General features: G+C 40.1%; 2 protein-coding genes across 6 annotated transcripts in view; one reads left to right on the top strand and one right to left on the bottom strand.

Moving 5' to 3' along the window:
- The window catches only part of TAX1BP1 (Tax1 binding protein 1), a 118,251-nt gene extending 92,343 nt beyond the window's left edge, over nucleotides 1–25,908 (top strand). For 3 of the 5 annotated variants that reach the window (XM_067562011.1, XM_067562008.1, XM_067562009.1), the window contains 3 exons: nucleotides 7,490–7,575; nucleotides 8,190–8,345; nucleotides 25,772–25,908. In XM_067562011.1, coding sequence (XP_067418112.1) covers nucleotides 7,490–7,575; nucleotides 8,190–8,345; nucleotides 25,772–25,820 — 291 coding nt within the window. In that variant the 3' untranslated portion in view covers nucleotides 25,821–25,908. Of the gene's footprint in view, nucleotides 1–7,489; nucleotides 7,576–8,189; nucleotides 9,451–25,771 lie in introns of those variants that run through there. The other 2 variants (XM_067562012.1, XM_067562010.1) reach the window with 1 other exon arrangement.
- JAZF1 (JAZF zinc finger 1) overlaps nucleotides 17,483–25,944 on the bottom strand; it is a 285,031-nt gene continuing 276,569 nt past the window's right edge. The window contains exons 4-5 of the mRNA XM_067562014.1: nucleotides 25,749–25,918; nucleotides 17,483–19,919 (exon numbers count right to left, since the gene is read on the bottom strand). Of these exons, the coding sequence (XP_067418115.1) occupies nucleotides 19,743–19,919; nucleotides 25,749–25,918 (347 nt within the window). The 3' untranslated portion in view covers nucleotides 17,483–19,742. The remainder of the gene's footprint in view (nucleotides 19,920–25,748; nucleotides 25,919–25,944) is intronic.

Below are 25,944 nucleotides of genomic sequence, written 5' to 3'. Positions count from 1 at the left end.
AGAGCATGGCTGCAGAATTGGGCATTCAGTTGAAGGAGGTCAGGAAGTCCTCACATCACCTGATTGACATTTTGTCAATTACAGGTCCCTACAGAGTGGCTCTACCAATTAATGAGGCAATATTAGCGCCTGTGTAGGCTCTAAGGAAGATTCGATCTTCATTGCCTTCCATGTCGAAGAAGGCAGAGAGAAAATACTAAGTGCTTCCCTTGGCTTTGTGTACCTTTTACAGAGAGAGAGCAACAGGGGCATCTGGCTACCACTCCCAAATCAAAGGCTACAGAGATGGCATTTGTTCGGCAGAGACACTTGTTCAGCTGGGGGTTTGCAGCTTCTAATTGCTAACCCACAAGCTCTGTTGGGATGATAAGACTTTTAATTTACAGGGCTCCATGAAAAATTTCAAAGAACTCCTTCCTGGGAGTTGGGTTGAACATGGACAGCTAGAACCATGGCCTCTGTGGTTGTCATACTGAGATCCTTTGTTACAGTCTTTTGGTCTTCCCTATGAATTCCATAATACTATTGAGGACTTGCCATTTGACGATCCCTTCTTTGTTCTCAGACTAGATGGATAGCAAGCTCAATGGGCTTAAGGACTCAAGAGCCATCTTAAAGTTCTTAGGTTTGTACACAACTGCCCCAGACAGAAAGCACTATTGACCTCACAAATGGATTATTTTTCCGCTTCATCTCTTTGACAGGACCTATTAAAAAAAATGGAGGCGTCGTAGGTACAGGCCTCCCCTCCTGGTTCGGCTCTAGCTCCGGGCCCTTCAGCTGCAAGACCCCATTCCACTGTGGGATCTAAACTTGGTATTGTCCAGACTTATGGATCCCCCATTTGAGTATTTGGCTACTTGCTCTTTAGTGTTGTTTGAATTGTTCTCCAATCTTTATTTAAATAGACTCTGATCTCACCTCCCGTTTTCATGGCTTGTGAATCACCAAGTGGAATGTACATGTGCAATCACTCAAAAAAGAAAAAACTGGTTACTAACTTGTTCTGTAAGTGTTGTTCTTTGCACATGTCTATTCTACAACCCACCCTTCTGCCCCTCTACATTGAAGTTCTGGCAAGAATGAACTGAGGGAGATTAGGGATGGCTTTACACCTGCACGCAGTGGCACACAGCAGCAGAAGCAGCTCAACATGTATGACTGAGGCAAAAACTTTTTGGTGGCCGTGTGCTGAGCGCACAGATGGAATAGATATGTGCAACACATCTTGAAGAACATCATTTTCTGAGCAGATTACTAACAGTTTTTAAGCAGCTCTCAAACAGCACAAAGATCTCTCCCGGGTCACTTTTTTATTTTCCGTAGACTACCTGAACCTCCAACCAAGGGGCCAAGATATTCCACAGCTACTTCCTCTCAGATATGTGTGTCGTCTAAGCGTCAGTTTTCATGGCCTGGTTGAGAGTCTGAACCAGCTGCTTCACAGGGATTTTATACTGCACTATCCCATCCTTCTCCCCCCTGCTTTGGATACTATTTCTCCCAATTCCAACCTGCATGGGAGATCATAACATCTGACAAGTGGATTTTTGAGATTATATTGTCCAGTTTACTCCATCCATTTCACCTCCAATGCTCCCTCGCACACCCTATCCTCATCCCTTTTCAGGGACCTATCTCATGATCAGTTGCTGAGACAGGTGATCGCCTCTTTTCTAAGTTTAGGAGCTATAGAACCCATTCCAGTTCAGCTCAGGAGAAAAAGATTTTATTCCAAGTACATTTCGGTTCCCAAAAAGAATGCGGAATGGAAGCCGATATTAGATCTTAGATGTCTGAACAAATACGTGAAGCAGCAGAAATTCAGATTGATGACCCTGGCAGCTATAACTCCTTCCCTAGATTTCAGGAATTGCTTCGTGACTCTTGACCTTCAAGAAGCCTAATTTTATGTCACATCAGTCATCAAGGCAGGGTGCGTTCCCCTTCACTTTGTGCTGAAGCAGTAAAACTCTGGAATTTCTGCATAGCCAATCAGGTAGTCATTTCAGCCTCTTACATCCCTGGTAAACAGAACACCACAGCAGATGACCTCAGCAGGCACTTTGCCCAAATTTATGACTGGAAGCTGCATTCCTGAGTCATCAGCAGCATAGTCCTAACTTGAAGGTGTACCTCTTTGCAACTTTTGCAAAAAAAAAAATAAAAAAAAAAAAATTGTTAGAGGCCAGTTATATCCTCAGTCACTAGGAAATGCCTTCCTTATTTCATGGGCAAATGCCCTGCTTCATGTGTACCCACCAATACCATTGCTCTTGAAGGTTTTGAACAAAATCAAGTAGGACTCATCCCTGGTCATTTTTATTGCACTGACTGGGCTGCGACTAGTTTGGTATTCTTACTTGATTTGACCCTCCTCTTGTCCACCACTGAGACTTCCAGTCAGTCTCCACCTGTTGTTTCAGGATGCTGGTTGATTACTTTATCCTGGATTGAAAGTTCTGCAGCTTCAGGTGTGGCTTCTTGATGGTTCTCCAGGGTAGAGGCTTCTTTTTCAACAAAGGTGCAACAGGTGTTGGAAACAGTAGAAAGCCATTGATGAGAAGTATTTACCTTCAGAAATAGAAGAGATTTCACCACTGGCATTCACGTTATAAAGTTTCTTCTGTTCACCCTCTGCTTCCCACCACTGGAGTACCTGTTGGAATTAATGAGGCCAGGTCTCACTTTCAGTTCTCTCAAGGTACTCTTGGTGCTATTACTGCCTGACATTTGTTGGTAGAAAACTTTTGGTTTTTGCTTACGCCACAACTGTATGGTTTCTGAAAGGACTTAGGGGAACCTCTTTCCACAGGTTAAAACAACGAGAGTTCTGTAGCACTTTAAAGACTAACAAATTAAATTTCAGCAGGCATAAGCTTTTGTGGGCTTCAGCTCACTTCCTCAGATGCAGTTGGTAGAAATAATACAGCAAATATTGGCAACATATATAGGAGGCAACATATACATATCCAAAGGTTCCCATCGGTGCAGTGCAGTGAAGATGGCGTGCAGAACAGAAGCACAGAAGTTGACGGGAGTTACGCAGGTTTTTTGCGTAGTTTGTGTAACTCCAGTTGACTGCTGCCGAATCTCCAAGGTAAGTGTAGACAAGCCCTGAGAGTCCAACACCCCTTAAGTCTGTGGCTAATCTTATCCTCTGGATAAATCTTTTACATGACTGACCGTTATTATTTGTCTTAGAGAGCCCATCATATGTTTCTGTATGGATAAGAGATATTTGAATAGCAAAGAGCTATCTTTATAACAATCTGTTTATAGCAATCTTTATACCTATCTGTCTAAATTAGGGTTTCCAGTAGCACGGTATTCTCTCCACAGATATGATTCCCTATTCTCCCTCATATGGATAAATACATAAAATTGGTAAAGCGGATCTTGAAAGAGCTGTAGTAGCTCTACATAAAGATTCAATGTCATCAGCAAGGAGAGGTAAGTTTACCTCTCAAATTAATAGTGAAAGTATCCAGAAATTATTTAATTTACATTATCTAACCCAATGCTAGCAACACATCTCTATCATTCTTACAGTACCCCCTAAATTGTGCTGATGTGCACTACATTTGGAAAGTACAATAGGAGTTTGTCATTTATTGACCTCAGCCACTGAAAATTTTGATGAACATCTTCTCACTGGTTGGCACTAAGGATAGTTATATTTATTTTGATTGAGTTTCATGTAACTGACTCAACAACTAAAGGGCAAAAAAATAGGTGCTTGAAAATACATCACAAAGTACAGTTTAAGTGTATGTTACTCAATGCAATACAGTTTTGAACGATTACAAAGTCCTCTAAATAGACCAAATTATTAGCTTTATTCTTACATGAGAAGGAAAATCTTGTTTTCTTAAACTATTGAGAAATGTTCTAGCTCACCTGTCATGCCGTCAGTGAATCTAACTTCATTATAAAAATGGATATTGTTAGCATATGACATTTCTAATAAGCACAATGCAAGGATGACAGGTGCATATAAACTAACACACACTAAAATTTTTAGCTAAGAAAAGAGACTTTTACAAAGACTAAGAAGGGGTTTATGTACCTGATAGGAGATTGCAAGAGAGGCAGTCTAAACAATAAACAGAACCCAAATAGCAAAAGTCATTATTTTTGCCCAACAAAGCACAAGGAAATATAGAGAACTGTTAACAAGAATAATTAATGATGTATAAAGGTAGAGAACTCGAGCAAAATTCGTAATTACTAGACAGAGAAATGCAAAACAAATGCTGAAGCATCTCTCATGGCAAAATTTTATACAGTCTGGAAAGTAAACACTGATGTTTTTAAGGAATTCTTTAAACCTTGTGAACCCTCAGTATAAAGATTATGATTTTTTATTTCAGATAAAATCTACAGTTTCCTATGGACTGTGTTAACAGGGCAGAAATAAACATCCAGTGAAGCTGAACTTAAGGCACAATCCACTATTTGCTGACACAGCTTACAGAGATGAAAAGAAAGCTTTGACTAGCATTTCTTAATGAGTAATTAATACATAGTGCAAAGTATTCAATATATACCATTCTATGTTTTAATGTTTGCTGGAAATATATTTACAAGTATAATTAATGATATTAAAAAAAACGTTAGTAGAACTTTTGATACACTAAGCTTTGCGTAGAATAATAAATCCTCTCAGTAATTATAATCAATAATGTATATGATGTTTCTGTACAGTTAGTTTTGCTTTAATAGTAAGGCACATTAATGAGTCTGTACAAATGCTCTTTCTAAAGTAGATAGCATTATCCACATTTTGTGTAACTGGAATGATGAAGGTAGTCATGCTAGTCATTAATTCCTTCTCCTAAGGAATTAATATTCTGAATTAATAAATACTGATTGCTAACCCTAAAAGCTATAGATTAATAGTGCGAATATGATGCATAGCTTCTGAGCATGTTGTCTGGCTTGGCGCTCTGCACTAAACTAAGGATATATAGAAACATGGAAGGGAGTGCAGGAGCAGAGCTGATCAGAACAGATTTTCTGTCCTGTGAAAAATTTTAAGATTTTGAAAAACATTTAATGCCAAATCAGGTTAAAAAGCGAAAATTATGAATTTTTCACAAAATTAAATTTTGAAAACAAACTGTTTTGGGTCAGTTGAAACTGTCTGCATTCAGCCCTTTATTTACTTATTTAGTGTGTGTGAGTGAGTGAGTGAAGATAATTTGAAAATGAAATTGAAGCAACAATGAAATGAAATTCAACAAATGAAACCAACAATCAAAGCCTATAGTTCCAAAATGGGGCATGTTGACATTTTCTAAATATTCTTTTCCAATTTAAAAAAAACCCAAAATTGTGTCAATGCATTTATTTTGGCAAAAAAACTTCAGTTTTGTCGAAACAGCATTTTCTGATGTAAAACTGTTGGAATTTTTTTTAACCCTGTCTATTGATGAGCTGAAGAGCCCTACTTCTAGGGGAAAGTCCCGTCTGCTTCTCTGTCTAGAACCTACTGTTAACAGACCCATTGAAATAGTTCCAGGTGTCCAAGAAATGTCCTTCTAGCTATAAAAATGAAAGGATTATAAAGGAAGTCAGTTTTAAGGGATTTAAGTTAAACTAGGTATGAATTTTCAGTATTAATATGTATGTTTGGAGAAATTGTATGTGTTTTTATTTTTGCATGGTAAATATTTGAATCAGTAAGGTGTAATAGTTCCTGATCTGCTCAGAACATGAAATCCCCACATTTCTTAGTGTGTCTGTCTGTCAGGGTTTTCAGCTATAACAATCTTTTTTATTTAATGTTGAAACATTTTAGCTCTTAACCAGTAGTTTTTCTTTATTAGTAATTAAACTCTCCCCATTGGTGACAAAAGGAGCAAATACTGCTTTTGCAATCCATAAGCTCCTTCTGTTGCAGGTGTTAGGCAAGCACGTTAGATAGGAAAACGTCTGTCTCTAGCATCTGCTGCAGCAAGCCCCACTAGCTGCTTAATGAAAACGTTAAATGTTTGAATTAAGCAGCTGTTGCTCAGAGAATGAGGAGGAGAAAACTATTGAAGAGATCTCTAAATCTGTCTAGTTTCCATTAACTTTTCTTGAGAACACTGTGTAGTAATTAAAAATATAAGAATAGACAAAAAGAAACCTAATGCCATTTGAATGTAGATATAAGTTGCTTGTGCAAAATAGACATGCAGTTGCACACTTCTTTTGTTCATGCAGTTTTAAAAATCAGGCTCCCAGTGTCATTGTTCACACTTATGCTTGTCTTGAGAACTAAGAGAAAAATGATCTAGGAGATTGGAGCTCAGAATGTTTGAGGTTTTGCTGAAGGCTTTTAGAGATAAGCAGAGTTTACTTAGAAAAGCTTCTTGGTTCCCTCATCCATTTGCAGAACAGAATTGAGAGGATATGTAGAAGACAAGTTTATTAATAGGCTTCTACTTCATACTGTATCAAAAATATGCACAACTCTAATTTTTCTTTTCTTCTCCTTTAGGATTTTTGTTTTTGTATCTTGTTTCCTTCACCTGTGTTTATACAAAAGCGGTGGTGCACGCAAATTCTTGTGACATCATTATTGTTAATTAAAAACACAGTATTGCCCTGGTTTCTTCGCTTTCAGGAAGAATCTGTCAGAACTAAATTGAAGTATAGGAATAGGGTATCCTACAGCTTATTCAGTTTTAGAATTTCACATCACAGACAGATTTTTTTTAGGGTGTGTTCTCAGTGACAGACCTGACTGCAGCTAACTCTTGATAGAAGCTCTGAGGCAAACCTGATTGTCTATCAGCATAGTGAGCCTCATCAGTGCCTGCTGCAGCTGTTTGTGGTGTTAGCATTTATGAAATGAGGACACAACTGACAGAACTGATGAGAGGAAGCAGCCAAACGGCAATTTAGCTGATGTGTCTGACTGCAGTGTGAAATGTGTGACATGCTTGGTTGGCGATAGCAGCATATACAGATCACTCAAAACTGGATTGTTGGGAAGCAAGCATGTGAATCTAAATCAATGGATTTTTTTTCCCCCACTGAAATTCAGATTGACAGATTTTAAGAGTCTAACTTGACATTCTATTATTTAGAATTTTATTTCTGAATTTTAGTCCTTCATAAAATGTTATTGTGTCTTGTAATCTGGTGCCCTGCATTTCGTTTAACATAGGTTTTTTGTTCTGATATGGCCCGCAGGCATTCATAGTGAGGTGACCTACTAATGCATTTACTAAGGAAATACATAGAAATATTCTAATATCACTGGCACAGATCTATACTGCGAGTGCATGGTCAGAAGGCAGTTTGTTTAGCTTTTTATGTTCATTAACAAGTCTCTTGGTTTTTTTTTTAATGTTACAGTAAAAATAGTGTTTCAGAAGGTCCACAGTAAAAAATGAAAATCTAGTCCCCAAGTTTTCTCTAGGTAGCAAAAGATGTGTTTAAGAGAGAACACATTTTCTTGTGGATAATCTTGATAATGCTGAACATTTTTTCATAGGATGATGATGAGACTGTACCTTCTGCTCCTGATGCTCCGAGTCATCTCTTACATGAGCGTGGAACAGGTTTTTGTTTTGATTCCAGGTAAATTTGTCATATCTTTCAATGCTGTCATGCACTGTCATCAACACTCAGAAAAAATGTTAGACTGTTCAGAACTTCCTAGTAGTGTTCATTGTTACTATTAATTACCAGGGAATTTGCTGTTAGATTTGCAATTCGGAGGACTGTTGGCCCCATTTCACAGAATGACAATATTTTTGAAACATGAATTTAAAAAAAAATTTTTTTTGCCAACCTAATTGTGAGCCTAAATTAAGAACTTTTGTAAAGTGCTTTGTTTGCTAAGAGCAGAGTAGGCATTTATGAGCAGAGAGAATGGTTTCCCAAGAAATTGCTTGGGTATTAAGACATTCAGTAGATTTGTATTCAGAGGTGGCCGGAATTATGTAACTTTTTGATGCTATGTTATTTTTGAATTTCAATTCAAAACTATTTTAACTAGATTAGCTGAAATGTTCAATGTCAGATCTAATTAACTGTAAAACAGATACTTGGATACTTTGAGAGCTCAGCCTGCCCCCATTTAAATCAATGGCAAAACTCCCAATTGACTTCAGTGGCAGCAGGATCAGACCTTTATTTCTCAGCTTCACTCATTGTCTCAGTGGTTCATTTTCTTTTTTCTGTCTCCCAAGTTTTGATGTGCACAAGAAGTGTCCCCTTTGTGAAGTGATGTTTCCTCCTAACTATGACCAGAGCAAGTTTGAAGAACATGTCGAAAGTCATTGGAAGGTGTGTCCCATGTGCAGTGAGCAGTTCCCCCCTGACTATGATCAACAAGGCTTTGAAAGGCATGTTCAGACACACTTTGATCACAATGTTTTAAATTTTGACTAGATAAGTCATTTTTGTTCGGGTTTTTTTGCAGTCAGGCTTAAAAATAAATCTTCAAAAGGCAGTCAGCTATAGAAATAAAATGCAGCTTTCATATAACTTAATGCAGTTATCTAAATGCTACTTTCAATATACAGTACTCTACAGTGTAATTGGAATTAAAGTAAATCTTTGGCCTATCAGCCATTATCAAGGTAGCCTCTCTTAATCTAATATTCTGTAAGGAAAAAAGAGAACCTTGTGTATTTGTCTGTGTTTATTCTCCTGTTTAGTGAAACTTGTAAGGACACAGGGAGAACTTGGATGCAATTAGCCTCAGAAACAAAGTCCAATTTCTTGGTGCTGTTCAGTTATACAGAATGACTGAAGGGTTCTCTTGACCATGATAATTGGAGCATGATTAAATATTAAAATTTACAATATGTAATAAAAGGATGTTCCTTATAGTAATCTTGTGAAGTATTTTTTTGGATAACTGTTGATTCAGAACATTACATAACTTAACTTATCCTATGAAAATATAGTTTTCTAATCTACTTCAGAAATGTAGTTGCATGTATAGTGAGATTACATGCTTGCAACAAAAAATAATTTATGGCAAATACTTTACTTTTACTTATAAAATGTTTGGCTTGGGGATAACTTTAAATAAAGTACATTGTGCTTTAAGGCAGTATTTTTATGAATTGAAAGAAACAGCTATGCTTAGGATGACTAGAAAATAATTGTTTAAAAATCACTACCATTCAATTGCTTTTGTATTTAATAGAAAATATTGTTTAAAGAAACCCATTGTATCCCTACAAATGTTTTCATACTGAATCAAATAGTGAGTTGTATTCTTTTTTGGACTAGAGGTTTTAAAGTCTTCTGCATCTTAATTTTGCACATTCTTTCCAATATGTACCTCCCACTATGTATATCTAAAAACATTTTATATTTAAAGAATTACTTTAAAATATGTATTAAGTAAGCCAAGAAAGTAATTTGTTCCTTTGGACAAAATAATTTGCTTTTCATCTGTTGTACAGTAGTTACATTAAAGGCAAAATTGTTCATGGAGTCTATGGTGTTCCCCCCTATGTTTCTTTAACCAGTTAAATAAGTAAATTATGTATTTTACTTTGTAAAAGTTTTGTTTAGCTGGAGTAAGAGACTACTTACCTTCATGCACACTTATTTGCTTATTTCCTCTCTTCTGGAAGAGAAGACCTAAATGATTGTGTTGTCTGCAGTTTCCTTTTTCTTTTATATGGCCAATGTTTAATGAGAGATTGGATTTTCCCAACTAAAGCTGGTCATCATGAACAAATTACATCTGAGTATGCAAGCCAGTACAATTGTCAGTTCTCCATGTTCCTTTTAAGTCTAGAAATTCTGTTGCCATAAAGTTCATATTCAAATTGAGGAAAACTGGCACTTTTGAGGGTTCTTAGAAAATGTTGTACTAAAATCAGTGCTCAGTATTTATTATGACTCTTATTTACTAGTATATAAAATATATGAACAGCACATTTTAAAGATAAAATTATAAGTAAAGGCATAACAAAAGTCTTGTTGTGGCAGTATGTGCCACCAAAGTCTGAAAAACCACCTTAGAACCCAAGTTCTTTGAGTGCTTGCTCATGTTGATTCCATGTAGGTGTGTGCGCGCCGCATGTATAGTTCGCTGGAAATTCTTTCACTAGTGGTATACGTAGGGTTGGCTCCAGTGCCCCCTGGAGTCACGCCTTCATGGCGCCCTATATAGGGCTGTGCCAACCCTCTGCCCCTTCAGTTCTTTCTTATTGCCCATGACAGTCGCTGGAACATCGCTTCTCTTGCTTGGTAAGCTCTTCCCCTTCATTTGGATTAAGTTCCTGTAAATAGTTATTACTTAGCAGTTAGTGTAGTTTAGGTTAATAATAGTTTACTCCAACTTTTTATCAGGTTAGTTCCCCTCCCCCGCCCCAGGAAGGGGGCATGCCTGGCTTCAAGTCTTGCAGGTCCTGCAAGAAGTCTATGCTCATGGACAACCCACACTCCTCTTGCCTTAAGTGCCTAGGAGAGTGACACCAACGGGATTGTTATAAAATCTGCAGAGGCTTCCGTCCCACCCAAAAAGAAAGAAGCGAGAGGCTAAAATTCCTACTGATGGAATCTGTCCTCCGACCCATGGAGCACAGCCCAATGGAGCAGAGACCATGCACCTTGGCATTCGTGCGGCGTGCACTGGTGTTGGTGAGGGGGGTGGCATCAAGAAAGGACTCCACACCTAGAAAACCCTGGCATCGACGGACATGGCACATGCAAAACAGCGGCACTGCTCTGGTGCCACATCGGAGACTGAAGAAGACGGGCAGGGGGCACTCCCCGATGCCTAAGTCATCGGCACAGGAGGCCCGCACTGGGCCACTAGAGATCCAAACCCTCAAGCAGAGCACCGTTGACTCCGTCCCTGAGGAGGAGTTCATCGACTCTGGGCCCTTTGGACTGACTCCCCACAGAGGGAGAGGCATGAGGAGGATGTGCAGCTCCCCTCTATGCCAGAAATACTTGAGTTGGTGAGGAAGCTTATTGAGGGCCCAGCTCCGTCACCACCCCTGCCTTGGCAAGATTGGGAACATGAACTGGCGACTAAAAGAGCCACGGTGCCATCCAAGGGCAAGCCTGCCATGATGTCAAGGTCACGCTCTCCGGCACCGCACCTCTGTGGTCTCCAAGGAACGAGCGGTTCTCTCTGACTCAGACTCATGTGCTTCAAAGAAGACCGGCACCGCAGTGGGCACCAGAGGGCAGTGCACCCCCTCATGATGCCACAGCCCCTTTAATGGCAGATGTTGGTGCAGTGGCCATTTTGGACCCCGTGGGTACAGGAGTTCCACTTGGGGAGATCGCAGTCACTCATCTCTGACCTCAGACCCCGTCCATCCCACGCTGCCAGAAGTTTTCCTGACGGCACCAGAGGGGGCTCTGACTCTGGTACCAGGCCCGATGCAGCCTTGACCCCAGGACTGAGGGTCAGGAAACATCATCGGTGCCAGTCAGAGCATCATCAAAATACATGGTGGTGTTTGCAGCATTTCTGAGAAAGAAGAGAGTACAAGTGTATCCTTACCTTGCTGACTGGTTGGTCAAGGGTTACACTAGGGCACAGGTGGAGGCAGATGTGAGTCTGATAAGGTCTACTTTTGACAAGTTGGTGCCTTATGATCAACATACAAAAATCAACGCTCATGCCCCCTCCCCGAAGTTAGAATTAATCGGAGCAGTGCTGGACTCTGGTCAGGCCAGGGCATTCCTTCCAAGGGCTTGTTTTCTAACCCTGTGGGGCATCATAGAGGCCTTGAAATGTTATCCCCATAGTATGGCTCGGAATTGCCTAAAGCTACTGAAGCATATGGCGGCATATGCCTATGTTGTACAACATGCAAGGTTGCATCTCAGGCCTCTCGGTTTACCACCCAGCTCAGGACAACGTAGTCTCACTCCCTTCAGTGCTGCAGACCATAGACTGGTGCAACCCTCCAAATCAACATGAGGGAGCTGGAAGCAGTACATCTGGTCAGCCAATCTTTTTCCAATGTCACCTAAAGGGCAAGGTAGTTTCGGTCCTAACAGACCCTACGACAGCGATGTTTTATATAAGCAGGCATGGTGGAGCTCAGTTCTTTCCTTTGTGCCAGGAAGCCCTCAGACTTTGGGACTTCTGCATTGCTTGATTGTTACACCTGGAAATATCCTACCTGCCTGGAGCTCAGAATGCACTGGCCGACAGTCTCAGCAGGTCTTTCTTCAGTCACGAGCGGTCAATTTGCCAAGATGTGTTTGAAAAGCAACTTCCAACAGTGGGATGTTTCCCGCATGGACTTGCTTGCCATGTGACTCAACAGAATGTGCCTACAGTTCTGCTCCTTCCAGAATCACAGCCTGGAATCCATCGCGGACACCTTTCTAATCCTGTGGACAGGCCAGCTTTTTTATGCCTTTCCACCTACCCTGCTCATCCACCGGGTCCTGTTGAAGATCAAACAGGAAAAGATGGCCCTGATTCAGATAGCTTCTGCCTGACCTTGTCAGCATTGGTACACCCTGCTCCTCAACCTCTCAGTAGAGACCCCTTATCACTCTCTCTCTACTTCTGGATCTGATCATTCAGGAGCACGGCAACTTCTGACATTCCAATCTGGGGTCACTTCACCTCAGTGTGGAAGGTCCATGGTTTAACACCCTGAAGCCAGCATGCTCAGAATCTGTTGGATAGGTTCTCCTTGGCAGCAGAAAACCCTCCACAAAGGCCACTTACCTAGCTAAGTGGAAGAGGTTTTCGATTTGGGCTACCCAAAAGAATGTCCACTCCACACTAGCCTCAACCCTGGTAATTCTGGACTATTTGTTATATCTGAAGCAGCAGGGTTTATCTAGAGCGTCAATTAGGGTCCACCTGGCATCTATTTCTGTGTTCCATCCCTGGGAAGCAAGCCGTTAGGTCTTTGCTAACCTCTTGTGGGGCGTTTTCTGAAAGAGTTGGACAAATTGTACCCTTCTTTGTGCCATCCAGTATGCCATGAGACCTCAAAATCATTCTGTCGAGGCTGACAGGACTGCCATTTGAACCACTGGCAACGGGCTTGCTTTTCTACCTGTCATAGAAGGTGGCCTTCCTAATGGCCTAGTATCTGAGCTCAAGCTGCTCACGTCTGAACCCCCATATACAATTTTCTTTAAGGACAAGGTACAGCTTCATTCTCTCTCAGCTTTTCTTCCAGAGGTGGTTTCCCAGTTCCATGCAAACCAGGATATCTTCTTTCCGGTCTTCTACCCAAAGCCACATGCTAATCGTTGGGAATGTAGACTGCATTCGCTGGACGTCAGACGTGCTTTGGCCTTCCATATTGAGAGAAAACACTGCTCTTTGTAGTAGTGGCAGATCAAATGAAAGGGGCTACTTGCCTCTTCTCAAAGGATCACCTCCTGCATCAGGGCTTATGACTTGATGAATGTGCCAGCCCCAAAGTTAATGGCCCATTCCACCAGGTGCAAGCATCCTCAACAGCTTTCCTGGCCCAAATACTGATCTAGGACAGCTGTAGAGTGTGGTCATCTGTCCACACCTTCACTACTCACTACGCTATTACCTAGCATGCGAAAGATGATGCCACTTTTGGCAGAGTAGTACTTCATTCTGTGGGCCTTTGCACTCCAGCCCTACCTCCTACAGTCTGGTTTGGGAGTCACCTAGTTGGAATTGACATGAGAAAGCACTCAAAGAAGAAACTTCTGCAATAGATGTTCTTTGAGATATGTGCTCATGTCCATTCCAAGACCCATCCGCCTACCCCACTATCAGAGCCAACCTTCAAGAAGGAACTGAAGGAGTGGAGGGTTGGCACAGCCCTATATAGGATGCTATGAAGGCATGACTCCAGGGTGCACTAGAGCTGACCCTACGGGTTCCACTAGGGGAAAAGCCTTCAGGCAAACTGCACACGGCATGGACACACCTACTTGGAATGGATATGAGCAACACATTTAAAAGAACAGTTACAGAAGGTTAGGAACCGGTTTTTCGTCTTAAAGCAGATTCAGGACTAGTAAGACTTTTGATCTTGCTGAAATTAAGGCTTCTTCTCTGAGTAGTGTCCCTAGGGGTGCTCTGCTTCAGGTGCACATGTGCCTCTTGAGTTCTTGATAGATTTTTCAGTTAGAAGTCTCTGTTTGGCCTGCGCATGGACTTTATGCCTCTTCATGCCAGATACTGAGGCAATAGAAGGGTGTGAGGATGAACAGTTCTCAGTTCCTTCTCAACTGCCTCAGCCTGAGACAGAGCTCTAGTGTACACCTTGGGCGTGTCACAGCTTTTCTAATATTTCTGTAGTGGTTAAGATTGTTTTTATAGTTAGTTTTTAGTATGGTTATAGTTAGATAAGTAGCGAAATGATTGTTTTACTCCTCTTCCCCCGGGGTAAATATTTTTTTCCTAGCAGGGCCTGGTTCACCAGGTTTCAAACATTTCCTCTCCTGCTGAGAGGCTATAACTGTGAGCAATGGTCACTCAAAGTGTTTGCATTGCTTGGCAGAGTCTCATGTCTTCCAGAAGTGCAGCTTCTGTCTGGCTCTCAAGTCCAGGGCCAGGAAAAACAGGGAGATTAAACTGATTGCTAATGATAGAACACTCCCTTTAACTAGCTTCTGAGTCAGGTCAGGAGATGATGCTCCTTCCCCCAGTACATCTATCTCCAGACAGATCCCTGTCTCTTCTGCTTCAGCATAGGCTTCCCCTAAGAAAGGGAAGACTTCCAAATAGAGGAGCATGGACTCTTACCTTAGGAAGCCAGCTCCAAAGAAGTCTAGGTCTCCGCTGAGATCTACGGTCTCTGAAGTGTCAACCTCTCAACTCGGTACCATTGAGTCGAAGTATTCCGCCTCTGGTAATCACAGAAGCATAAAGTCACATAGCACGAAAGAGGGTTCCAATATGGCCTCAGTTCCTTCTACCAACAAGGAGGTAAAGCAGACATTTGGGACTGGCATGGTTGAGTTCAGCCCAACAGGCAGCACCAAGCAAGCAACAACACCAGATGTGATTGGAGCTCGGGGTGTCAGGAGCACTTGCCTCATTTTCTACCTCAATCAGGGGCAAATCAGTCAGGATCATGATGAACAACATATTCTGCGTGTTCTGTATCAACAAGCAGGGAGTCTCAAGATCACCTCTCTGTGTTCCAAAGCTATGAAAATATGAAATTGGTGCATAGCTCATCAGATTTCAGCAGTGTTACCTACTAGGTATTCAGACCACCACAGCCAATTTCCTCAGTAGATACTTTTCACAGGGATACTTTTCACAAATGGGAGCTAAACACCCAAGTTCTCCATATCATATTCCTAAAATGGGTGCTGCCAGAGGTGGATCTCTTCACCACCCCTAAGAACAGGAAGTGTTCTCTTTTTTGCTCATGAGGGGATCTGGGTAATCACTCCTTGGGAGATGCCTTTGTTCTGTCTTGGAAGAAGGGTCTGTTCTGTGTGTTTCCTTCAACACAGCTGATACTAAGTGTGATGAACAAGACCAGACAGGACAGAGCTAGAGATACCCTTATAGTGAGGACCTGGCTGAGCCAAGATTGGCACCCTTACCTGCTTCACCTGTATGTTCAACTATCATTCAAGCTCCTCACAATTCCTTATCCTTGTCAGAGGAAGTGGGTTGTGTCTCTGCCTCAGGGTGTGGCTCCTTGGTTGGTTCATGGGGTTAGAATCCTCCTGCTTTACAGAAGTACAACAGGTGTTACTGAGTAGTAGAAAGATCAACTAGCACTACTTGCAGAAACGGAAGAGATTCTTCCATTGGTATTGTCATCAATGCCTCCTGCCTCACTTTGTCATCCTGGATTTTCTGTTGGATCTAAAGAAAGTGGGGTTATCAGTTCCATTAAGGTCCATTTGGCCACAATATCAGCCTTTCATGCTCTGGTAGGATTCTCATCCGGTGTCATCTAGGTTTATTAAGGGTTTGGGGCATCTCTATCCATAGATTAGAAACCCTTCCTTGACCTGGGATTGCAACCTGGTACTCAGTTACCTTATGATACCTCTGTTGGAACCAATGGCAGCCTGTTCTCTATTGCATTTATCTATGAAGATGGACTTTTTAGTAGCCATCACATCGACCGATAGGGGTGGGTAGATTGGAGCCATGATGGCCAATTCCCCCGGTGTTCCTTAAGGACAGGTCTCTATGTTCACACCAAAATTCTTACTTAAGGTACTATCAGCAATCTACCTTAATCACTCCATTCATCTACCCGTGTTTTTCCCAAAGCTACAGAATTCTCTACAGAATCCTGTTTACGTACCCTGGATGGTAGAAGGGCATTAGCCTTCTATTTAGCTAGGACCAAGCAATTTAGGAAATCAGCTAGGTTCTTCATTTCTTTTGCAGATAGAGCCACAGGGTCTTCAGTCTCTACTCAGAGACTATTGAGAGTGATCAGTAGTGATGTGTTATCACTTGTTATAATACTGCAGGTGATCATTTCCACCCCCACATCCGGTGATAGCACATTCACCCAGATCACAGGCAACATCTACAGCATTACTGAAGAATGTACCAGTATCTGAAATATGTAGGGCTTCTATATGGACATCAGTAAGTATGTTTTCAAAACATTACACCCTTATCTGTGCTGTCAGATCTGATGTGGCAGTTGGTTCTGCAGTACTATCTTCAGTTCTGGACTCTTATTCCAAAGCTCCCTCCTCCAGATAGGGATACTGCTTGGAAGTCACCTGAAGTCGAGCACCCATAGGGATGCTACTTAAAGAAGAGGAGGAGGTTACTTGTGCTGTAACAGTGATTCTTTGAGTGTGTCCCCCCCATGGGTGCTCTGCTACCCGCTCCCCTCCATCTCTGGTTTGGGCTGTTCTTTAGGGGACATTTGGTGGAGAAAGAACTGAGGGTGGTTCATCCATGCACCCCTATATAGCCTCAAAGAGGCATAGGGTGCATGCGTGGCCAGACGGATACTGCTTAATGAAAATCTCTGATCAAGGGCTCAAGAGGTGCATGCACAGCTAAAGTGGAGCACCCACAGGGGGACACATTGTGCAGTAATCATAGTGCTACAAGAAGTGAACAACCTTTATTCTCCAACTGATACGTACAACAGGGAGATTTCCATAGTAATTCCCTTGGGGTTTGTTGTGGAACTGTATTTACATTTTAAAAAAACCTACCTACTTCTCTGACTGGGTTATAAAAAGGGCCAAAGACAGGTATCAAACCCCACAGCATGTTCCTATTTAACCTCCCACATCCTCACAGTTATCCACTCAGAATCATGCCTCCGTCTCTGAAGACCACTAAAGCTGGGATACTTTGGACCAACGGAGGATATGACTACACATGCTTTACCTGACCAGTCTTGGATCTCTGAATCAAGATGTCATTTTCAACAGCCTCAGAGGCATTTTTTTCTTTAAAAACGTTGGAGAGTGTTTTGTGTGGGAAACAGGAAAGAAACTGCTGGCTATAACTAAAAACCGACATCTTGAAAATCATTTTTTAAGGAGAATCTGTAGCATTCCACAGAATTTGATAACAATAGGTTGCTGAGTGTTTTTATTTGGTTTTAATTATTACATTGAGAAATTGCCAAAAAAGGAACTGAATAATGCATACAAATACTATGTCTATGCAGACCAAACTAATCATCCTTAAAGATAATAAGTAATAATGAAGCATTCATATTTGTTTTGGGTCAGAGGCAGTTTATTTTAAATGTGATTTGATTTACATTTATAAGCAGCTTTCTTGACAGGAATTTTGATTCATTAAGTTGCCTTCAGTTCTAAAACAAACCTCTGTCACTTTCAAACTTAATGTACTTTGTCCCCAACAAAACATATGAAAATATAATTTAAAGCACACTTTTCACAGACACAGTACAATACATTCACTATACACAGTATAACAAAATAGTCCCATCTTTACCTGTTTAATAATACTGTCACAATGAATAGGTAAATAGAAACTGGAATTTCATTTTTATATTTGAAGAGAATTTACATGCAATGACTTTTTATGACTGTTTAGCTGTTCACCTAACTTAACTAGCCTACAGTTTCTTGCACTCAAGCAGAGAGCCAATTGATATTTGCTATCCAAACCTGCTGCCAAAACTGCAGAAGGTAGGAAATAACTAAATGAGATCTTTTCTACACTAACAAATTGATTCTCATGTCTGGATCATTTAAATTGAATGGACAACACTCTTATACAACCACTGTCTCCTCTTCAGGATTTGAGGCAATGATGATTTGTTCAAATGGGGTTTTTGCAAATACTTCTTTAAAACCTCATGAGGGAGTCAACAGTTGGTTAACAGAAAATTGTCATCCTTTGTTTATTTGAAATGTTTTTAAAAAAGGGAGAGAGGCCTGTTTCCCATTTGTCTGAACTTTCATGCAAAATTCAGGGAGAGAGGAAAGTTACTTACTACATTTCAAAATAATTTGTTATCATGGGAAATAGGTCTGAATTTTTATAGTTTGTTTTGTTGGGGTTTTTTGGCTCTAAACTTCAAAGAATAGCACTTGTGAGAGAAGAGTGCTCAAGGTATGATGGTACTGTAAGCAATACATGTTCAGGTATGGTCCCGACAAGTTATTTTATGATGGCTCTTGTTTTAAGTCAGTCTTTGACCACCACTTGCAAGAAGCTCATCGTGAGTAAGGCTTATGTCACAAAGTGATTTGTAAAGCTAAACAGACATTTCCAATTGGAATGCAGTGATCTACAATAAGAGGCAAAAAATATACAAAGAAAATCTCAAAATATAATGAACATGACGAAGGGTCACTAGAAATTTCCGTAACACAAACAACATACCTCCTCAAACTATGCTTAGAATTTTTAATTTTTATTTGCAACCACAGGCATAAGCTAGTAAAGTAGTTGCAAGAATTGGCAACGCATAAAACATTAAATCTGTTGGCAACAGAGAACTACAAAGTGCTTTAAAACTTCATCTGAGATGAAGATAGAATTGTTTCTCTCTCACACACAAATTTGCACTTAAGTATTTCCAAGTGTTTTTCTAACAGTAGATTTCAGGAGAAAATATGTAGTTGGAGTGGGATCTTGGTCCTCAAAAGTTTGATGGGCATGAACTTAATACAACATCTTGTACAAAAACAAAGTAGTAATCCTAACACTAAAGTGATTGTTTACTAATTCAAATGGCAAGGTTGTCAGCATTTCAAAAGGGAAAAAAGAATTTGCAAGATAATATAAAATACAGCAAGCACACCTTTTAAAGTATGTTATTTAAGTATGAAAATATTTTTAGCATATTATTGTTAAACATTCTTTCTTATTTATATTTCCAATACCTAAAGACTTGCTACACCACTGATAACTCCATTACATAAGGCATGTTAACCAGTTTGACCATGGTGGTATTGTTTTGGTTTTACACACACATGAATTGATGTGTTGAAAATCTTCAACCACATTACAATCTTGAAATGATGTCAGTGCTAAGCTTTCCTCCCCACCCCCTTATTTAACATTGCAGTAAAACTAAATATGCAACACCCCCTAATTTTTGTTTTGGGGAAAGTGTTCTGAAGAACCTATAGCTTTTTTAGCACCTTATATCAAAGTAATGAAAATGGGTATGATGATTACAAGTGCAAATGTACAAAATCATTAACTCTACAAAGATACATCATTCCAAAATTACAGAAAAATTTAAAGCATGCATTTAATTTTTTTAAAGGGTTGCTGAATGCTTCCCCTGAAAAAGGTGGCTGTTTTCAAAATCAGCAACTGCTGGTGAGGATTTCTTGGCACATTTGTGACCAGCATATTATTGCTGCATCTTCCTGATAATCTCAGCAGACACTGGGGGATGGAAATTGATTGTGTGGTGCCGCAAGCCCTGAGCTGTCTTGTAACTCTTTCCACAACGACATTTGAATGGTTTGCGTACACGGATCTGTGTTCTGTGGCCATTCTTGGCATGGTACTTTATACCGTTCACATTCTGTAGGTGAAAGAGTGAAATAGTGGTTGTCATAAGTGGTCTAACATAATTGTTCGACTTCCTGATATAAAAACCGGAATTGACTATTAAACTTTAGGGGACAAAATTGCATCATGATTAGGAACTGTCTGTAGGTGTTTGCTACAGTACAAGTACACCCTCCCTTCTTATGCATTCAAGACATGACTAATGGCTTGGGCCTCAGGAAGGCATAGTCTGTGCAAATTAGGGCATACAATTTTAATGGGTCAAACTTACCGTAGTAACTTATCACTAAAGGGTTAACCTGTTGAAAATTAACATGTGGTTTGACAAGAAATAGATGTTCTTTACTTTCTGACACTTTGAATAGGGATTTTCCAATGGTCCTTTCAATACTATTGGAAAAATACCTACAAATTAACTAAAAGCGTGTCTATACAAACAGTTCATGGCAAGCAGCGGTGTAAATCTACCTCATACTAACCTGTAGCTCACCAACTTTCTGTGTAGGCTCTGCTTTGAAACAGAAGATTAAGTGCACCACGGAACTTTACATGCAGGGCAGCAGAGTGGGTCAAAGCACATTAGGGAAACTTAGTGTGTGGCAGTAAGTTCCACATGGACACTTAGTGTACAATGAGTTGGGGTGAAAGTCTAGCTCATCCTAGCCTTCCATGCATTGTCTATAGAGAAGCCAGTAAGAACATATTCAAGCACAAAGGAGCAAGCACAGTAGTATTCAGATACACTCCTCCAAAGGGCCAAAGCAGCTATCATCATTTGCCGTATTTTTACTTTTAGATATTAACATTTTTCATAAGGCAGCAACACAACTTGATAGCCTTATATGTGCAGAATTTAGAGAATTAAGTACACCGGGAACAGTCAACTTTAGGTTGGACTTTCACCTGATTTCACAAAGCCTCCCCATTTCTCTAACCCCCTCTAAAACACACTTGAAAAATAAATAAGCATGGTTTGAGGATATTTACAACTGAAACCACTGTTCTCTAGTTGTCTTAGAACTACTATCATCACAATTCCTGCATAGTTTGCCTTTTAAGGGAAGATGTCAATTTTGCCTAAGACAATCTGTGTTAGTACCTTTTAGTTTAACCTGCAGAATCAGGAAGCTGGCAGCTCGAGAGCCTTGTACTAAGACCTGGATGAAAGCCTCTGTTGCTTTTCTTACGTGGTATCAGCTTACATTCTTCTTGCAGATTCTGAGAGCAGTGGTGGTGGTCTATCTAAGGTGACATTTTATGTATCTGCCTTTAATGGGTTGAATGACTTGTTAAGGACTCATCTCATTGAGACTTGGTCTCTCAAGGCTTGTTTACATGGCATGGGGAAAGTTCATTAGAAGTGTGTGACTTGTAGAGCACACTAAATGCCCCATGTAGACCCTACTACTACTAACTGAAAGGTAGCTAGTTCATGTCAATGTAGGAATAGGTGCCTTTTATTTCACGCCCAGAGTCTTCATGAGGCAGCCAGAGCAATGTATAAATCACATTCCTATAATGCATTTTACTGAGCCATGTAGACAAGTCCCAAGTATATTAACTGCTTCCTCTTCAAGAGTCTGGGTCTTTGGATAAACCAAATACCCTCAGTTTGTAGAACAATAACATGATCACTTATGGCAAATGTTTCACTTCAGGTTTACTTGCAACTTTGTTATTGGATTCTTTAAGGGGCTATTTTTGAAAACCTCATGTGCAGAAGCCACATACGCACACCTCTGATGGATGAAAAAGCACAGCCTTTTTCTAGGCAGAGAATGCTAGGAAATTCCAGCTTGGCTTGTGTTTTAAGATTCATTGGGTTAGAGAAGGTTTTGAAAAGTAGCAAAATGCTCAAGCTGTGAGAAACCAAAGCAAAATGAAACGATTAGATCTCTGCCTAAAGCACTGAAAGAAGAGTGTTGTTGGAATTATAAGTCAACTCTTCTGAAGTTTTCCCACTGCTCTAATGTAAACACTTCGTTGTGTGTCTGGGTTATTTGTTGAGGTACAGAGAACAGCGCCACCAAACCTTTCTGTCACTTCTATTGCTCTAGATGCTTAGATTAATTATGTGAGACACAGATCTGAGGAAGAAGACTGCGGCATAGAAAGACATTCAGAAATTTTAAACTAGATGAAAGAACAATGAAACTAGGACCAGAACACAAGGAGATACCAGGGAGTTCTAGTAATGGTACTGGTGGGTTTGTGTGGCTACAATGTCACTATCTAAGGCATTAAAGTATGAGATCATATACAATAATAGTACAAACGTGCAAGGACACCAGCGATCTATTTGATCTATAGCAGTTGTCTAAATAGATTCTTCTGCATCAAACATAATTCAGATATGTTTCAGCTTTGCTTTTCTAAAGCTAGCCAACACATTATTGACTTTGGCTAACATTATAAGAGCTTAATGTTATACTCTTAAATCCATATTTTGGCCTCCCAAGAATGGGGTTTTCAGAAGTGCCTTAGAAACACAAATCCCACTCACTTAATAGACACCTAAATGTGGATCTAGGAGCCCAATATTTAGCTGTTTAGCTATGGAGAAACAAAGCACAAACATGTTTCAAAGATGTATAATATAAATACTCTAGAGCATGAGTCAATGAGTTACTCAAAAGCTTGTCTCTCTCACCAACAGAATTTGGTCTGATAAAAGATATACCTCACCCACCTCCACCTTGTCTCTCCAATGAGTTACTTAGTTACTTCTTTTGAAAATCCCACCAAATATAGACTTAGAACCTTTTAAGGAAGCTTAGGCTCGTATATTAGAAAAATACAACTGTAATAGAAAAAAATTCTAAGACCGATTATAGTAAATAGAATCTATAGTAACAATATTATTATTACAATTTATTGGTAGACAATTTTATGACTTTTAAAAAAAAAAAAAAAGACTGAAAAACAGCAATTACATGTTTGACTCACTTCTACTATGATGCCTATGGGAAACTGTCACCAGATAACAACTTGGCAGATGGCCAATAGGGACTTCTGATATTGATCTGGTCTATGTAAAAACATGTTCTTATTACAGTTTCCATTATCTTCTCTCCCCCATTCCTTCAAAATATTTTTACACTCACTTCTGACTCCCGTCTTAATTACACTGCTTAATTACATTAATTACTCTGGTGCAGAGCCAGTCTTTTACTGTAATACAGTGCTGGCAAAATGGAGCCCTGACCCTGCCTGGGGGCCTCGAGGCACTCTCATAATACAAATAAGTCGTCATAATATAAAAACACAGATCATCTAAATGCTGGACAAAAGAAAGCTGTATTGATTTATCCCCTCTCTCCCCAGAAGTAACTTAGATCTTTTCAGATGCAAGGTGGCTCTGATAATTACTATATGTGTGCTTCACTGTTCCTGTTTGTAATTATGGTCCAGTTGTACAGCCATCGATGTTATTACCCAGCACTTAGTAGGAAGTTCCATGTGTGGTCCTTTGATATCAGGACTCTTACCCAGACTCAGCAAATATTTCTTCTAAGGTGGGGGGTTAAACAAAGGGAAGATCAAGAGGAAACATGATGCACACTTGACACAAAACAAAGGGAAGAGGAAACAAAGATAAAACACAGAAAATAAATTACACTAAGAGGAGAAATGAGGAAACAGAAGCAACTAACTGGAATCGAGACAGAGATAAAGGAAATGTCCTTACTCATCTGGACTAAACAGGGATAAGTATTTTTCAGAAACTATGGTACTTTTTATTTGCTGCTTTCTCTGTCAGCCTCTCTGTGGGTCACTAATTTGTTCTCTGTCTGACTGTTCTAACATTAATGGTGTGCAAGACAGTCCTCATGCATTTGAGATGAAGGCAGTGAGATAGCAGAAGCAGGCAGGAACAGCTTGCTTATTTGGCAATAAAAAGACAGAGGAACTGGCAGTCAAACAGAGAACAGACAGGATATAGTAAATTACAGGGTTCTCCTTCTAGCTCTTTCCACTAAATAAATGTTTTCTGCAATGCACAGATGCCCTCTGGGGAAAGTAACTCCTAACAATTGCCATGGCTTGTTTGCTTCCTGAGCTAAACATTTAGCTTTTATTCTATACCCTTCCACTTACACACCTTCTGCCATAAAGAAAATGTGTTAATCTTGCATAATGTGATCACATCTCCTCACTGACACTAACCCAAAAATGTTTCTCCCCACCCCTGACCCTAAGAGGTTATGCTGAGCTTTTCCTGTAATTGAAGTTTAAAACAATTACTATGTAATTCACAATTCAAACCACTCTTCAGATACAGGACTGACACACTGCTATAGAAAGTGTGCACCCATCTCTTCTACCAGGGCCCAAGTATACTTTTTTCAGGCCCAGTACAAGCTTTTAACATTAACCTGTTTAAGCTTTTAACCTGTTATGGGTGTTGCAGGCTGGGCTGGGCCCCCCAGGGCCTCAGGCCCCGGTAAAGTGTACTCTTCCCCCCTCCCCCCCCCAACCATGTGGGGGCCCTGCTCATGACTGATCTCCATGTACAAGCGCACACATCTTGTGAAAAACATTACTGAGTTAGAGGGGCTGTAAGAAGTTCAGAATAGCTGCAGAATCAGTAAAGCACAGATTTTCAAGTGCTGTACATTTTCATGCACAGTATATTTGATATGGTCAGGATTTATATATCTTCAAACATTACTAGTCTCCCTGCATTTCTCTCCTTCATATTTCAGGTTTGTATTCCCTTTTAAGACCTTACTCAGCAGCTGTTAAAAAAGCCTTATCTTCAGTGGCAGTTTTGCTGGTGTATATACTGTAGATTGGAGTCCTTTGGGCCTGCTAGATTTTAAAACATCCTTTTAATGCTTCCTAGATAACTTTGAAAAACATCTAATTTAGAAAGAAAATCCTGCCCCATAGCCCTGCATTTTTATTGTTTAGAAACTTTGGCATAAAAAAAAAGAATCTTTTCTGTAACCTGCTCTAATTCATGTGAAATAATATTCCTTTGCCCACGACATCAGAGATATCTCCACACTAGAATACTGTGATGTTGCAAAGAGAACATTAGGACATTAAAATGGGTGTAAGCAGAAGCGGATGAGCAGACTTTTATGCAAAGGTCCCTTATTTAAAAAAAAAAAAAAAGGTTTCCCAGAATGTATGTTATGCAAACAGAAGCCCCCAATCCTGCAATCAAATCCATACAGACTGACTGTCATGCCCATGAGAAGTCAGTGAGGTTCTGCACCGGTACAAGATTCTGCCCATACATACAATTTTCAAGATCGGGGTCAGAATTCACCCTATACAGGTTTTCTATGAGGTTACTGCTCAGTCCTCCCTGAGATGGCCTTTGGCTTTTTAAAATTAAATGGTATATTTTGCACATCACCTGTACCAGCAGAGGCATCACTGGCATACTTTCAGTACAGCATAGAATGAAATCTGTAATGGTTATATACAGAGGACCCTATCATTGGCTTGGATAAGTTTTATATGTAACATGCGTGATTCCATTGAACAGATGAGTGTTTGCATCATCTTTCCAATTCAGCAGATAATTATTAAAGGATTACTAATTATAATATGTGAACCAATAAGGACTCAATGGCTTTAATAATCCCTTTTAGCAGTCTCTCTTGATCAGTCAATATAGATTCAAAATATTATGCTGTATATGACTTCAATGTGTTTGAGAGGGAAATCAGTCTGAAAAAGACATTGTGCAGCGATATGAGAATCTGTCGAAGTCTTATAAAAATAAAAGCAAAAGGTCTAATAAAGCAGAAAGATGTGAATTGCTTTCACAGACACTCTCTTCTACTGCAACAAAACAGAAAGAAACCAAGACTCTGCTATAGCTCACCTTATATCTTTTTTTACATCCAGGAACAGGACAGGCAAAAGGCTTCTCATCCCCTCCATTCATACACATTGAACTGAGGATAGCTTCAGAGCTGATGGCGCTTTCTGTGGTCCAGGACTCGTCACTGTCTGATTCTTCATAGTCTACTTCTTCCTCATCATATTCGCTACCTAAGAAACCAGGATATTTCATAAGA

This window comes from Emydura macquarii, unplaced genomic scaffold (assembly GCF_026122565.2).
Source record: "Emydura macquarii macquarii isolate MOO-44397 ecotype Brisbane River unplaced genomic scaffold, CSIRO-AGI_Emac_v2 contig_2422, whole genome shotgun sequence".
In the NCBI taxonomy this organism is placed as follows: domain Eukaryota; kingdom Metazoa; phylum Chordata; order Testudines; family Chelidae; genus Emydura; species Emydura macquarii.
Note: the sequence above shows the minus strand (reverse complement) of the source record. Positions and strands in the feature narration are given on the sequence as shown.